At 47.0% G+C, this 16,989-nt stretch overlaps 1 protein-coding gene across 1 annotated transcript in view; it reads right to left on the reverse strand.

Annotated features, from left to right (window-relative positions):
- LOC109488766 (saoe class I histocompatibility antigen, A alpha chain-like) overlaps positions 1 to 224 on the reverse strand; it is a 79,110-nt gene extending 78,886 nt beyond the window's left edge. The window contains exon 1 of the mRNA XM_034660460.1: positions 96 to 224. Within this exon, the coding sequence (XP_034516351.1) occupies positions 96 to 168 (73 nt within the window). The 5' untranslated portion in view covers positions 169 to 224. The remainder of the gene's footprint in view (positions 1 to 95) is intronic.
- Positions 225 to 16,989: the final 16,765 nt, after the last annotated feature.

A 16,989-nucleotide genomic window follows, 5' to 3' on the forward strand; every position in this document is an offset into this window, starting at 1 on the left:
CAGCGGAGAGGCACCTCCCCGGGGGTCCCGGATCCCCGCCCGGCAGTCCCCTCGTTTCCGCCCCAGAGACACTTTCCTCCCGCCCCCGCACTCACCCGCCCAGGTCTCGGTCACCGCCAGGGCCCCTGACAGCAGCAGGAGGAGGGTTCGGGGCATTACGACTCGCATCCCTAGGGTCTGGAGAATGTAAGTCCCGGCAGGTCGGTGGCACTGACAGGCCGGGAACCGCGGTGACGCTGATTGGCTTCTCTAGAAACCGGACACGCAATGGGAGTGCGCGCTGAGGCTTCGTCATGAGTATCCAGGCAGAACGACCTGACCCAGGTTGTGAGAGCTGGAAAAGAAATGCGCGAAGTAAGGGACTCGGTTTCCGTCCCCCAAACACCCCAGGCTCTCAGGCCTGGGACTTTCAGAGCCAGGACTTCCAGGAGACTCGGGACTTTGTCCAGGTTCCTCTCTACCTGCACAGAGTGCTTTTTGTCTCACCGTCTCCCTGAGGCCTGACCCATTGTTTTTCTGGGAGAGACAACAGGCTGAGATCAGCTCCTTTTTGTCCCTTTCCGTTCCTGGAATCCCTCACTTGAGCTGAACTCCTACTCCTTACTTCTCCTCCGTACTCTTCTAAAAGAAAAGTCACCCCCCAAGAAATTGGATGCCAGAGAGTGAGCTTGCCTTGGGAATGGAGATGAAGGGACAGGGATTTTCTCTTTTAAGCCTGAAGTTACGATGATTGAAAGCCCCAGGTAGAGAATCTCATAGATATCAGTTTCCTTTTTGTTAATTAACGACAGTGGTAGCACAATCTTGATAAGCCCTGAACATCGGAATCTAATCGGTGAAGTGGTTTTGCCCCTTCGTGCAGAAATGTCTACACAACATTGCAATCAAGACTCACAAAGCTCCTAAATTGCACTTTGTCAGACAGCATAACTGTGACTCCGAACTGCTGTTTTGTTTTGTTGTGGTTTGGTGTTTGAAGTGAGAAGAAACTCACTTCACATTTAATGACACAGGTAGGTTGAAAATAAATGGATGTGTTTTTGTTTTTTGTTTTGTTTTGTTTTTTAAGATTTTATTTATTTATTTGACAGAGATAGAGACAGCCAGCGAGAGAGGGAACACAAGCAGGAGGAGTGGGAGAGGAAGAAGCAGGCTCATAGCGGAGGAGCCTGATGTGGGGCTCGATCCCGTAAAGCCGGATCACGCCCTGAGCTGAAGGCAGACGCTTAACCGCTGTGCCACCCAGGCGCCCCAAATGGATGTTTTTATATAGTAACACAGGTTACATGGAAACCAAAATTAAAAACACAATGTTATTTATAGTTGTTACAAAGAAATACTGTGTATACACTTAACAAAACACATAAAGGATCTGAATGCTGAAAATTACAAAATGCTAATAAAAGAAATCAAATTAAATAGAGCCATAATATGTTCATGTATAAGAAGATTCAACTTGGGAGGCGCCTGGGTGACTCAGTCGTTGAGCGTCTGCCTTTGGCTCAGGGCGTGATCCCAGAGTCCTGGGATCGAGCCCCACATCAGGCTCATCCACTGGGAGCCTGCTTCTTCCTCTCCCACTCCCCCTGCCTGTGTTCCCTCTCTCACTGGCTGTCTCTCTCTCTGTCAAATAAATAAATAAAATCTTTAAAAAAAAAAAAAGATTCAACTTGGTAAAGTTGTCATTCCCTCCAAATTGATCTATAGGTTTAATGCAATTCTTGCCAAAATCCCAGTAAGGTTTTTTGTAGGCATAGACAAGCTTATTCTAAACTTTATATGGAAAGGCATAGTACCTAGAATAGCTAACACACTCGAAAAGGAGAGGTAAAGTGAAAAGAATCACTCTATTTGATATTGAGACTTATGATTTAGCTACAGTAATTAAGACAGTGTAATATTGGCAGAGAAATAGACATATAAATCAATGGAACAGAATAGAGAACCCAGGAATAGGCCCACGCACATGCTTAGCTGATTTTTGACAAAGGCACAAAGGCAATTCAACGCAAAAGGATAGTCTTTTCAATAAATGGTGCTAGAGCAATTGGACATCCATAGATAAAAACACATAAGCAAACAAACAAACAAACAAAAAACTCAAGGCTAAATCTCTCACTTTATAAAATTAATTTATTTTTTTTTAAGATTTTATTTATTTATTTGACAGAGATAGAGACAGCCAGCGAGAGAGGGAACACAAGCAGGGGGAGTGGGAGAGGAAGAAGCAGGCTCACAGCGGAGGAGCCTGATGTGGGGCTCGATCCCATAACGCCGGGATCACGCCCTGAGCCGAAGGCAGACGCTTAACCGCTGTGCCACCCAGGCGCCCCTATAAAATTAATTTAAAATGTATAATGGGGGGCGCCTGGGTGGCACAGCGGTTAAGCGTCTGCCTTCGGCTCAGGGCGTGATCCCGGCGTTATGGGATCGAGCCCCACATCAGGCTCCTCCGCTGTGAGCCTGCTTCTTCCTCTCCCACTCCCCCTGCTTGTGTTCCCTCTCTCGCTGGCTGTCTCTATCTCTGTCAAATAAATAAATAAAATCTTAAAAAAAATAAAATAAAATATATAATGGAACTTACGTAACATTTAAAAGTATAAAATTGTTAGAAAAGGGGTGTCTGGGTGGGTCAGTTGGTTAAGCATCTGCTTTCGGCTCAGGTTGTGATCTCTGGGTCCTGGGATGGAGCCCAGTGTTGGGCATCCTGCTCAGCGGGGAGTCTGCTTTTCTCTCTCTCTCTCCCTCTGCCCATCCCCACAGCTTGTTCTCTGTCTCTCTCAAATAAGTAAAAATCTTTTTTAAAAAATTATTAGAAAAAAAGACAAAATCTTTGGGATATATCGTGACAGCGGTTATAGATAGACAAACCTACATATATGATAAGATTCCATAGAATCAAACACATACCCAGATGAGTACAAGTAACACTGGGGAAATCCGAATATGAGCAGTGGATGGTATCAATGTTAGTATCCTGGTTGTAATACTGACGACAGTTTTGCAAGGTATTACCATTGACTAAAAGTTACTCAGGTTCTCTATTATTTCTTATAATTGCATGGAAGTCTTCAATTAGCTCAAAGTAAAAAACATTAATTTTAAAAAGCACCTACAGGGCACCTGGATGGCTCAGTCATTAGGCGTCTGCCTTTGGCTCAGGTCATGATCCCAGGGTCCTGGGATCGAGTCCTGCATCAGACTTCCTGTTCAGCAGAGAGTCTGCTTCTCCCTCCGCCTGCCACTCCCCTGCTTGTGCTCTCTATCAAATAAATAAATAAAATCTTTAAAAAAATAAAACACTTGCAAAACAAAACAAAAACAACACAACTCTCGTGGCTCCAATTAAAGCCCAAACTTTTTAGTTTCATATTCCTAACTCCCCACAAACAGACCCCAAACTCCCTTTCACATCTTACCTTCCTCAAGCTGTCTGCTCACACTGGCTTAATAATTGGATATTCTTGGGAGTTCCATATGTCTGCTTCTCCACCCAGCTCATCCCCCAACCCAGTCCCCTCTTCCACACACCCCAGTTCTACTCTTCTTCAAGGTTCATCTCCCAATGGTACTTCCAGCTGGAAGGAATCCCTCTGAGCTCCCAGGCCCCTTCTCACCGCCTAGTAAAGCTTTGTAGGTACTTGTTTTCTATTTCCCACAAAGCTCTGAGCTTTTGTCTCACAGAGCTGAGATAATTTAGCTCTAACTCCTCACAGGTGCTGGTAAGCACCAGCAGGTCAAGCTATTTCTTTTCTTTTCTTTTTTTTAATTATTATTGTTTTATTTATATTCAATTAATTAACATATAGTGTATTATTAGTTTCAGAGGTAGAGTTCAGTGATTCATCAGTCTTATATAACACCAAGTGCTCATTACATCTCGTGCCCTCCTTAATGCCCATCACCCCAGTTACCCCATCCCCCACCCACCTCCCCACCAGCAGCCCTCAGTTTGTTTCCTAGAGTTCAGAGTCTCTTATGGTTGGTTTTCATCTCTGATTCCATCTTATTTTATTTTTCCTTCCCTCCCCCTATTATCCTCTGTTTTGTTTCTTAAAACAATCTTCATTCCATAGCCCTAAATTTGTCTGTGTGATTTCCGCTCATATCCTCAACACATTGAGGCACATGGAAGCACAGTATGTACAAACTGGAAGCACCTCGAAGTTGCCATGTTCCATGTTCACCAGGGCTGCTGCATTGCCATTGGTATGCATTATTCTTGTCTAAGAAGTGTGCATATTTTATCTAAACACATATTTTATCTAGACATATTTTATATTTTATCTAGACATGTGTTAAACTGATTAACATAGGGAGGCAATTGGTTTTCAGGCAACCCCACAGAATATAGTAAATACTAAATGCAAAGAATATCTTGCTAAGAACTGTAGATATAGATTTAATAAAAAATCTATATAACAACATATTTAAAACTGAGAATTACACTTTAGAATTCGTTCCCTTTGCTTCTCTTCCTCATCCTGCATCTCCAGCCCTTTCTGTGTCTCTCTCATCCCTCAGGCCCTCTCCTCCCCTCAGTCTCCACCACGTCTCACTCCTGAATTGGGGCCCTGGTGCCTCCCCATCACCTGCCACCCAGGGCCTTTCTCCCCACAGGGGGCAGTGATTCTGCTCATGTGAGTCAGGTTAGGTCATGTCTTCACTGAAAATGCTCCAAGGGCTCCATCTCACTCCTGGGAAGCCTCTAGAACGTAAGGCACATGAGCACAGGGACTTCGGGCTATTTCTGTCTGTTGCATTCCTAAGAAATAAACCTGTTCCTGGTACACAGCAGGGAGTCCTCAAGCACAGTCACCCATCAGAGCAGCCCCTGTGTCCCAGAAGTAAGCCTGCCTTAGTTTCGCTCTGTGACCAGTCACTGGCTGGGAATACCCCATGGATGCAGGGCCTCTGCACAAATGCTTTGGAGATTTCCAGGCACAGGAGGGAGTGTCCTTGCAGCTGACTTGGGGAATATGACCTAAACCTTACACCTAAGGAATCGGGGCCACTAGAAATCAAACCCTTCTCTGTTTGGTTGCTCCGCGTGTCCATTCACAGTTGCAGTGGAGCAAGGGGGAACCAGGAGACACCCAAGTCTTTCAGGATTCCACACATATTCCTCCTGTCCTCATGGGCGCCTGGGTGGCTCAGTCGGTGAAGCGGCTGCCTTCGGCTCAGGTCATGATCCCAGGGTTCTGGGAGCGAGTCCCGCATTGGGCCTGTTGCTCAGTGGGGAGCCTGCTTCTCCCTCTCCTGCTCCCCCTGCTTGTGCTCTCTCTCTCTCTCTCTGTCCAATAAATAAATAAAATCTTAAAAAAAAAAAAAGTCCTCCTGCCCCCATTGTGGGACAACAGCCCCTCCCCATCATGCACACGAGGGTCAATAACTCCGACCTCCGCAAGAGGGGACTCCTCCCCTCTGCTGGTCCAGGCACATGGAGTCCGAAGTGCCTGGAGACAACCATACTGTATAGGACCATGGGACCCTCGTCATGTCCCCTTGTAAGAACGTCTCCCTTTCGGGAACCGGGACCTCCCGCTTTACAGACTCCAGAATTGTGGTGACAGAAAGTGCAAAACCCTTCAGCGGCTGACCCCCCAGTGACGGAAATTCAGGAGCCACACCCCTTGGCCCTGGACGCACTTTCTCCTCCTGTTGTGGGCACAGCGCCACACGGAGGTCTCTGCCCCTTGGAGTTATTACAATCATTGTGGCCTCTGTCTTCACAGGTTAACTGTCACTGCTTAGCCTCTCTCTCTCCAGGGCCATACCCTCCCCATGGACATTAATGAGTCAACTTTAGGACCCCCCTCTCCTACTGTCATCCCAGCCTGCAGAAGACACAACACCCCCAACTCCCTAGTGATGCAAGCCCTCGTACGACCGCCTTCCCGATGGCTGGCTTCTGTGAAAGGTGAGCCTTCTGGGTCCTCTTGCGGAACATACCCTCTGGTGGGTCTTCTGGCTTCACACAATTCCTCCAGTCCTTCAGACTCTATCCCACACTCTACCCTCTGCAGGGCAACCAAATCATGTTTACCTCACTGAAGTTGGACATCATTTTTTCTGGGCTATGAAGAGCCGCCCCAGCCATAAGTTTGCCCCACGCCCTGGGGTCCTTGATAAACCCATGCCCTGAGAAAGTACCTCCAAGCCAATGAATTTTTGTTTGTCCAGCCTGACATTCTCGCCCTGGTTGAACACCTCAAAATCCAATCCAAGGAGTACTTCTTAGGCTCTTACAGGTATCAGCTGGCTAGTTCTTGCAAAGATACACATTGCCTCATAGAGGTAACCCTTCTGCACCACCTTCTAACATAGTGAAAAAGCTGGCCATTACTAGAGAAGGGGAGCCTCTATGTATGCCCATAGCATCCAGGATAACTTTGTTCCAGTTCGCAGAATCTTGGGTTTTCCCCTGACTTTCACATAGTAGGTTGGCCTTGGCTGGGTGTCTAAATATCTCTAGAGCTCTGGTCCTCACATTCTGTCTTCGGCTCCCACCCGATTCTATCTGACCTTCCTCCACAGGAGACAGAGGCCTCTCTGGCAGCTGTCCCTTGAGCCAGCCGGCTCTCACATCTCCAGAGCGTTCTTGCACTCTAATCAACTTTGCTGCTTGCTCTGCTAAAAAAGAAAAATCAAAAATTAAAAAAACCTCTATAAGCCACTGCACAGGCTGTCACACTAGCAGCAAAGCTTTGTTAAGAGCCCTCAGATTCCTGTGATCTTTCTATGAGGCCTCACCCCACCACTGATTCTACAGCCTCCCCCCCGTCCCATTATTTTCCACTGGCTTCTAGCATCCCACCTGCCACAGCTTTCTCCCAGGCCAGGACAGTTTCTCAGCTCACCTCCAGCAGCCCCTGCAGCAGCTCAGGCTTCCTTTGGAGCCTGGACGGTGGCCTCCTGGTCTGCCAGGCAGTGTGTGAGCTCATCCCCAATCCCCATCTTTGTGCCTGCATTCTTTTGTTTTTTAAGATTTTATTTATTTATTCGACAGAGATGGAGACAGCCAGCTAGAGAGGGAACACAAGCAGGAGGAGTGGGAGAGGAAGAAGCAGGCTCATAGCGGAAGAGCCTGATGTGGGGCTCGATCCCATAACGCCGGAATCACGCCCTGAGCCGAAGGCAGATGCTTAACCGCTGTGCCACCCAGGCGCCCCACGTGCCTGCGTTCTTGGGCCATTCCTCATGCCACTTGTGTTTCAGCGTCCTGGGAGGAGCAGACACCACTACGGCATGATAATGCCAGGAATTTGTTAGGAGAGACCCTTGTGAGAAGACATGGGGAAGGAGCCAGAAAGGCTGGGAGAAGAGCAAATCTTGATGCAAGTCTGAATCTGATGGAAGGAGACAGAGAGGGAAGGTTGGCTGGAAGTGTCCTAGACCCAGTGCAGAGTGAGGCAAGTTCATCAGGGTGTCCGGGAACCCCAGAGCCTCAGTCAACCTGCAGAAGAGGAAAAGTCCTGCCTCAGTTTCCTCTGTTCTCAAGCACTGGCTGGAGGAATTCCACAGGAAAGGTCGTCTCAGAGCAAACATGGCATCAGATTTGAGAGCACACAGCTGGGGCCATGGATCAGTCACACTCACTCAAGCTGAGGGTCAGGATGTGTCTTCTCACGGCCCCCACGATAATCTAGTTGAGAACAAACAGTGATGATGAAAAAGAGAACAGGGGAAGAATTGACGGACCAGTACCTATAAGTAGGCAAGAAGGCATGAGGTTAGGGGAGCAGCAGAGGGACAGGCTCTGACTGGCGCCAGCACGGATGGGTCACTGTGCTAAAAGACTGGAAGGCTCATCACACAGGGACAGATGCTGGGACAGGAGTAGATGGTGGGAGAAATCTGTACATTTGTCCTCTAATGTGTTCAGTGAGCTCGGTGACGTAGAAATAAGATCATTAGCAGAAAGAAGAATGGGGAGGAGGGTTGGATGTCCTGAGGGTGACCCACCTCCCAGCCCAGGGGTGCCAGGTCCATGGGAGAGGAGACACCCCATGGGAGAGGACTGCACAGGGAGCCGGGTCCTGGGGGGGGGGGGAACTGGTTTCTGTCAGAGCTGTGAGGTGATGGGACCATCCTGAGAGGACTCTGGATATTTGCTGATCATGGCCGAGCATTCCACGGGACGCAATGGAAATTTCAGGAACTGGGGAGGGGGCGTGAGAGGAGGCAGGACAGGAGTATGCAGAGCCTTGTAGAGTGAGAGTGCAGGATATCTGGGGGACCAGGGGTGACTGACACAGGTGAGGAAAGGACATAATGAACTGCATCCTGGTGGTCTCCAGGCAGATGGTGGTGGTGAGTATGTGAGAGATGATGGGGAGGAGCTGGGGCTTAGAGTGCTCACCTGGGCTCTGTTCAACGGGACAAGGAGGTTTGGGTGGCTGGGTCTTAGTTCTATTATATGGAGCTTTTCTCCACCCCCAGGTTATGGGAGGCAATCCCTGGGGTCAAGCGAAGTCCATGGGTTCACTCTTGACCCTTGTGGGGCAGGAATGCACTCACACAGGATGTCAGCTCTGCCTGCCACCGGCTTTGGGAGAGAAGCTTCTGGGGCCGGGTATAAGCCCAGCACAGGGACCCCTCTAATGCCTTCCCCAGGGTCAGGAGGCCTGGAGGAGCTGGGATCTTAGTCCTGTAACCCTGCACATCCACACTGTGGAGTAGGTATAGACGGTGAGCATCTGTTCCCAAAAAGAGATGGTTTTGTTTTTTAAAAAACTGAGTTTCAAAAAACTGAGAAGTAGGGAATAGAAGAAAATGCTTCTACTTTTCAGTTTTCCTGCTGTTACCAGCAAGGGCCTAGAGAGAGGGCTGCCTGGAAGCAACGGAAACCTCAGCATGGGCCCTAGTGACCCTGAGCTCCCCTCTCCTCCAAGTAGAAGACTCTCGGTGGATAATTAAGAGAATTTCATATTACTTTGACATTTTATATTAGGAAATTACACTTATTCCCTTCAGTATAACAATATTGCGTGGAAAAAAGTTTCTAAGGGATGAAAACGAAGTATTTGGGGATGAGGGTCATGACGTCAGCAAGTAATTTTTCAAAAATTTCTGCAAAAATTATAGAAATAGAATTTATTACATATATAAGGGAAATATTAAATTGATTAAATCTAGGGTGCTAGGTACTATTCTTTCAAACTTTAGGTATCTTTGAAATTTTTATAATAATTTGGAGAAACTTTTTTAAATAATGCATAACGACATGGGACATGTTCACAGCATAATGCTGAAAGAAAATTAGGCTTCACGTGCATGTGTGTAAGAAAGTGCTGTCAGGATGTTTACGTGTGTGTATGTGTCTGGACCCAAGTTCAGCTGCTCGTAGCCTGAAAGATCCTTACTCAAGACAGGAGTTCTGACTGGAAAGGAATTTGAGCTTTATCCAGGAGGCCGTCCACCTGGCAGAAGGGCTCTTGTCCAAGAGCCAGCTCTGAGATTTCTGCCCGGCCCAGGGGTTTCTAAGGGGTTAGGATGGTTAATCAGCCAAGGGAGTGCAGTGGCCTGCAGCATTTCTTGATCACGTGCGGACTTGAGACGGTCTCAGTGTGAGGAGAGGAGGTCGGGTGAGGGGGGCTGGTGCTTGTCTCATGATGTCCCGGGGACTCTGTTCTTTCTGGGAGGGAGGTCAGTAAAATCATCTGTGTGACCTCAAGGAAAGAAAAACATTTGGCTAAAAGAACTGCTAGGCTAATCAGAAAGCCAAGGCAGCTTCCAACACACTGCAGCCTGGGAAAGTTCTGGTCCTTCACTCCTCAAAGCCAGTGGTCTGCAAATCTCAAAGAGAGTAAATTAATTCTGTTACAGATCAAGGGCCTTAGGTCAGCAAATAAGGTGTGTGTTAACCCTTGAGACCGGCTGGAGTGCTGTTACGTGCTGTGTGTGTGAGTATGGGTGTGGGTGACGGTGTACATGTGCGGGTGACGGTGTACATGTGCATGTGTGTAGCAGTGTGTATGTTTGTGAGTGCGTCAGTCTGAATGTGCATTCACTAGTTCATTCACTCAACAGATGTTTTAAAATCAACAACCAGGGGCGCCTGGGTGGCACAGCGGTTGAGCATCTGCCTTCGGCTCAGGGTGTGATCCCGGCGTCATGGGATCGAGCCCCACATCAGGCTCTTCCGCTATGAGCCTGCTTCTTCCTCTCCCACTCCTCCTGCCTGTGTTCCCTCTCTCACTGGCTGTCTCTATCTCTGTCAAATAAATAAAATCTTTAAAAATAAATAAATAAATAAAATAAAATCAACAACCAGGCACTTTCAAGACCATGGAAATACATCTGTGAACAATAAAAACCTCTATTCTTGTTTTCATAAAACTTATATTCTCAAGGAGGGACAGACAATAAGCAATTAAATATACTTTAAAATGTGTTTCAGGGCACCTGGGTGGCTCAGTCCATGAAGCATCTGCCTCTGACTCAGGTCATGATTTCAGGGTCCTGGGATCAAGCCCTGTGTGGGGCTCCCTGCTCAGCGGGTAGTCTGCTTGTCCCTCTCTCTCTCTCTCTCTGCCCCCACTCGTGCTCACTCTCACTCTCTCTCAAATAATTTTTTTTTTAAATGTGTGTCAGTGAGCAGGGTCTGAACAAAAGCAGGGCAGGGCAGAGGTGAGAGGGAGGCGGGAGATTCCACAAGCAGTGGTGGTGCAGGGAGGGCCTCTCAAAGAGGACAGTGGAGGAGAATGTCAGGGAAGGAAGTGCTGCCTCCCACAGGTTTTCCAGCCTGGAACAGCACTGAAGGCCCTGAGGTGTGAACACCCTGGGCGTGCTGGAGGAACCAGGCAGTGGAGGGCCTAGATCGGGGCCCATCTCATAGACACAGCTGTGTAAACTGGATGTTAACTGGCAAAGGTCATGCAGATGAAAGGATTTTTTTAATGTAAAATATTTTAAAGAGATCATTCAAGACGTTCCAAAGGGCTTGCTGTAGGAAATTTTCCTCCCTCCCAAGACCCCAGGAGCCCAGGACCCTGCCAGAGATGCACATGACCAACTCCTCGTGTATCCTTCCTGAGAAAAATTAATTCAGATGTTATTGTTGACACCAAGAAGGAGTACTGGAGGGGTGCCTGGGTGGCTCAGTGAGTTAAGTATCCAACTCTTGACCTCGACTTAGCTCTTGATCTCAGGATCATGAGTTCAAGCCCTGCGTTGGGCTCCACACTGGGCATGGAGGCTGATGAGGAAGAAGAAGGAGAAGGAGAAGGAGAGGAAGAAGGAGGGGGAGGAGGAGAGGACGAAGAAGTAGTAGTAATAGTCGTCGTAGTAGTAATAGTCGTCGTAGTAGTAATAGTCGTCGTAGTAGTAATAGTCGTCGTAGTAGTAATAGTCGTCATAGTAGTAATAGTCGTGTAGTAGTAATAGTAATACTAGTAGTAGTAGTAGTAGTAGTACTGGAAAGAAATAGGAAAAGCAAATGTTTCTTTCTGGTTTTCCTGGGTGTTGTCATCAAGTTGCTGGAGAGAGAGGTCACAGCGGAGAGGCAGAAACCTCATAGATGGCTCACCTGAGCTTTCCTCTCCTTCAGTCCTTGCCCCATTCCTGACCTTGACACCTGTGGAGTCCAGGGCTGCTCAGAAGCTTCTTTGTACCCCTATTGATGCCAGCCTTCAGGTCAGCCTCCCCCAGCCACTTACCTAAGCCCAGACCTTCCCAGGCTGCTCAGTCAGAATTCAGGAGCAGCGCAGCAGCGCCCTCGTGTGGTCACAGGGATGAGGTTGGAAGACCCAGCTCCCCTTTCTTTTGCTAAGCCAGGACCTCCCAGGGTCTCCCTCTACTCCCAGCGCCAGAGCAAGGCTTTTGTCTTTGTCAGGTTGGGGTGCAAAATGTTTCCCAAAATCCAAAATAATATCGATGTTTCCATAGATGTTTCCCTTGCGTGACCCTTGATTCTGCTCTTAGGATACAGCAAGTTCTCCAGGCAATAACAGCTGGTTCCCGGGTCTGGGGTGGACCCCACAAAGAAACTGAGTGCCCTGTCTCCAAAGATAGGACCCAGGACTCCTAAGTCCCTGTCACTTATTTTTGCTGCTGCGTCTGGGGCTGGACTCAGTTCTTAAGTCTCAAGACATGGCATGAAGGATGAGGGGCAGAAGCCCACAGTGCATTGGGTCTAGAAAGGGGAGGATGCTCCTGGGGAAGTGAGGCTGGGGTGTAAATAAGGACATCAGAGGGGAAGAGGTTCCAAGGAAGGAAGAAGGAGTCAGGGAGAAGAGTGGCATGGGAAGGGCTAGCCTAAGGAACACCTGTTTGTTTTCAGAGAGGGCTCTCTGGGTACTGGACTGGGTGCTAGAGAGTGAAGGGTAGATGCAGTGCCAGCCCTGGAGGGACCAACCCTGGGGTTTCAGGGTCCCACTCCCTGTGTTAGTACCTCATGACCATGGCTGAGGCCAGACCAGAGCCAGCCAGTTGTCACAGCCTTCAGCTGTCCCTTCCTCCTCTATGACAAGCTAAGGAGCCCCTGAGGACTGTGTGCTGAACATGCAGTGTAGGCCGGACACCAGCATGGGCTACAAGGACCTCAGCAATGGGACCCGGGGTCCTGACCGCCCATTTCCCAGTAGCAGTCCTACCCCTTCCATAACTCACTGCCGAGGAGTCTGGTCCTACATCTTTCCTTTCCCCAAGCACCCGGACCCTGAGACTGCACCCCCAGGCCCTGTTCTCTGCTACTCCTAACCCCTGCACATAGACACTCATGCTGCACCCCCAGTCCCAAATCTCATTTCTACCCTGACCACTGACCCACTGCTACCATGGTGCTATAGACTGGATGTGCACCATCCCCCAGATTCATATGTTGAAATCTGGTCCCCAGTATGATGGTATTAGAAGCTGGGGCCTCTCGGAGGTGATTAGATCATGAGGGTAGAGCCCTCATGAATGGGATTCGAGTCCTTAGGAAAGAGACTCCAGAGAGTATGTTGTGTAAGCCCCCCAATCTGTGGTGTTCTGCGATGAACACCCAAACAGACTGAGACAACCTCCAAAACCAAATACCACCAAGCTCTTTCAGGCTCAGACCCACTTTTAGGAATCTGGTCACAGCGTGTATTCATTTATTCACAAATGCTTAGTGAATGTCTCTATGCCAGGCATGATTCTAGGCCTGGTAATCATTTAATCAAAACAGACAAAACCCCGCTCTCCTGATGCTTACAGTCTGATGGGAAAGACAGACAATAAATAAAAACATAATAACAGCATTATTATGGTATTATATAGTATGTGTTCCTGTTATCGATTGCTGGTTAACAATCCCCAGATAAAGCTACCTTTTTATTAGCTCTCATTGTATACATTCACTGGGCTCGGCAGGCAGCTCTTCTGCTCCATGTGACATGGTCAGGGCTGTAGTCATCTGGAGGCCCATCTGGTCCAGAACATTCAAGACGGTTCTCTCATGGGGCACCTGGGTGGCTCAGTCAGTTAAGCATCTACCTTTGGCTCAGGTCATGATCCCGGAGTCCCTGGATCGAGCACCACATGGGCTCCCTGCTTCTCCCGCTGCCCCTCACCCCACTCATGCTCTCTCTCTCTCAAATAAATAAATAAAATCTTTTAAAAAAAGGAAAAAGAGGGTTCTCTCATGAGGCTGCAGGCAGTACTGTCAAGAGCCGGGAGCTTGCCAGGGCTACTGGCAGGGTGATCTAGGTTCTCTTCCACCTGCTTCTGCACATGGCGTGGTTGTTCCCAGCTCAGCACCTGGGTTCCAGGAGGGAGTATTTCAAGCAGCCAAGTCAGAAATCATGAGGCATCTGGGCACCTGGTTGGCTCAGTCGGTTAAGAGATGGACTCTTGATTTCAGCTTAGGTCATGATTTCAGGGTGATGAGATAGAGCCCCACGTCAGGCTCCCCACTCAGTAAGAAGTCTGCTTGAGAGTCTCTCCCTCTGCCCCTCCCCACCCTCTCAAATAAATAAAATAAATCTTTAAAAAAAAGTCACAAGGCATCTTATGTCAGAACCTCAGAAGTCAAGCAGTGTCACCTTCTCATGTTCTAGTAATCAAAACTAGTCACTGACTAAAGAAGAAGGGATTAGGCCCCACCTCTAGACAGATGGTGAGGTCACATTGCAAAAGAGCATGAGGGGTGGAAAATATTGTTAAGGCCATCTTTGAAAAAGAACCCTTCACAGTGTGTTAGATAGTGATTGGAGATGTAGAGGAAAAGATAATGCAAAGTTGACAATGCAAGGCGGTGGGAGAAGTGGCACTATTAAATAGGGTGGTAATACAGAAATCACATTTCTATACATTAGTAATGAAGCAACAGAAAGAGAAATAGAGAAAACAATCCCACTTACAACTGCACCAAAATAATAAAATACCTAGGAATAAACTTAACCAAGGAAGTGAAAGACCTGTATTCTGAAAAACATAAAACACTGATGAAAGAAATTGAAGATGATACAAACAAATGGAAAGACACTCCCTGTTCGTGTATTGGAAGAACAAATACTGTTTAAAAGTCCATTCTACCCAAAACAGCTTTAATCCAATCCCTATCAAAATGCCAACAGGAGTAGGGCTGGAGGGGTAGGCAGAGTCGCCATTATGGAGGGTTTGGAACATTGGGGCACAATGGAAAGGTCCTAAGAGTGACATGATCAGATTTGTCTGAAAACCATCCGGGGAATATTTTGGACAGCAGAAAGACTGACTGAGGAAGGGCCTGTGGATTCCGTGTAGAGATAAACGTAGTATCTGGATATTCTGCTACTTGTTTCATGATGCCTGCTCCAGGAAGCACAGAATTACAGACTGCGTGGTCCTCACACGACTGCCAATGCCAACTAGACATAGAATAGAGTGCCAAAGTGAAAGCTCTGATTGACAAAGATGGATGTTCAGACCATTGGAAAGGAATGATTTGGAAGGAGGATTTGCTGGGGATCATGACACCCCACAGGCTCTTCTCAGCATTTCTCACTCCATCTTCGCCACGAAATAAGGAGCGCCATCCTCCTGAGAGGCGAGCCTCACAGCGAGGGTTGGAATATGCGTAAGGACAGACGGACTAGGAAAGACATACCATCCTCACCTACATCCTTTCTGTGCCATGTGGTATCAGCTATTGAGGGGACAGTCAGATGGAAGATGCTAATCCTGGGTTCCAAACAACAAAGGATTTGGGAGCCTGGTCCTCAGGATTCATCTGAGCTGTGAAGAATAGGAAGTCTTCCAAGGACAAGGGTATTACTCTGCCAGCCAGGGGTCTCCTGTGGCCCCCCAAGGTTTGACATACACTTGGACCAGGAGCCACTGTGTGGTTCTTGCCCCAGAGATCTCTTCCTTTTCTCTAGTTTTCTCTCTCCTCTACTTTTCCAAGTAAATAATCCCCCCCCCCCCCCGCCTGCTGCTGTCATCCTGGTTTTCCTCCCTTGTCAATTACTGGGGGAATGGCAGAGGTGAAATTTACCATTTCATTCATAGATTGTAAGAAGGTGGGCAGTCACCCTGGGACAGGATCCCACAGAACTAGAAGAGGGATGCACAGTGCCTGAATATTGTGGCTCCTGTGGCCAGCAAACGACCTCAGCAGCAGTCTCACGACTCTCACTGACTCTGATTGAGGAGAAGAGTGTGACTTCACATTCTGGTGGGGAGATGAATGATTTATAGTTGTAAATGACTGTAAAGTTGATTTATAGTTGTAAATGTGATCAAGTTAAATAAGAATATATTTGCAAATGTCTGAATAGGGAGAAAATTATGTGTACCAGGCAGGGCAAGCAGAAGAATAAAACTTATAGGTTTAAAAAAAAAATGCCAACAGTATTTTTCACAGAGCTAGCGCAAACAATCTTAAAATTTGTATGGAATCACAAAAGACCCTGAATAGCCAAAGCAATCTTAAAAAAGAAAAATAAAGCTGGAGGTATCACAACTCCAGATTTTAAGTTATATTACAAAGCTATAGCAATCAAAACAGTATAAAAAAAAAACAGCATGGTACTGGCACAAAAATAGGCACATAGATCAATGGAACAAGATTGAGAGCCCAGAATGAAACTCAACAGTCATAGAGCCAATTAATCTTAGACAAAGAGGGTAATAACTATGCAACGGGGAAAAGACAGTCTCTTCAAAAAATGACGTTGGGAAAACTGACCAGTTTTTTTTTTCTTTTGCTACGTGCAAAACAATAAAACCGGACCACTTTCTTACATCATATGCAAAAATAAACTCAAAATGGATTAAAGACCTAAATGTGAAACATGAAACCATAGAATTCCTAGAAGAGAACATAGGCAATAATTCCTCTGACATCGGTCATAGCAACATTTTTCTAGTTATGTCTCCTGAGGCAAGGGAAACAAAAGGAAAAATAAACTACTGAGACTTGATCAAAATAAAAAGCTGCTGCACAGCAAAGGAATTAATCAATGAAACTAAAAAGCCACCTACTCAATGGGAGAAGATATTTGCAAATGACAGATCTGATAAAGGTTAGTACGCAAAATATATAAGGAACTTATACAGCTCGACACCCAAAAAACAAGCCAATTAAAAAATGAACAGAAGAACAGACATTTCTCCAAAGAAGACATACAAATGGCCAACAGACACATGAAAAGATACTCAATATCACTCATCATCAGGGAAATGCAAATCAAAACCACAATGAGATATCACCTCACACCTGTCAGAATGGCTAAAATCAAAAACACAAGAAACAGCAAGTAGTTGGCAAAGATGTGAAGAAAAAGAAACCCTCGCGCACTGTTGGTGGGAATGCAAGCTGGTGTCGCCGCTATGGAAAACAGTATGGAGGTTCCTCAAAAAAATTAAAAATGGACCTATCCTATGATCCAGTAATCACACTACTCAGTATTTACCCAAAGGATACGAAAGCACTAATTCAAAAGGATACCGCTATGTTTATTGCAGCATTATTTACAATAGCCAAATTATGGAAGCAGCCCAAGAGTGTCCATCAATAGATGAATGGATCAAGGTGTG

This window comes from Ailuropoda melanoleuca, chromosome 5 (genome assembly GCF_002007445.2).
Source record: "Ailuropoda melanoleuca isolate Jingjing chromosome 5, ASM200744v2, whole genome shotgun sequence".
Taxonomy (NCBI): Eukaryota; Metazoa; Chordata; class Mammalia; order Carnivora; family Ursidae; genus Ailuropoda; species Ailuropoda melanoleuca.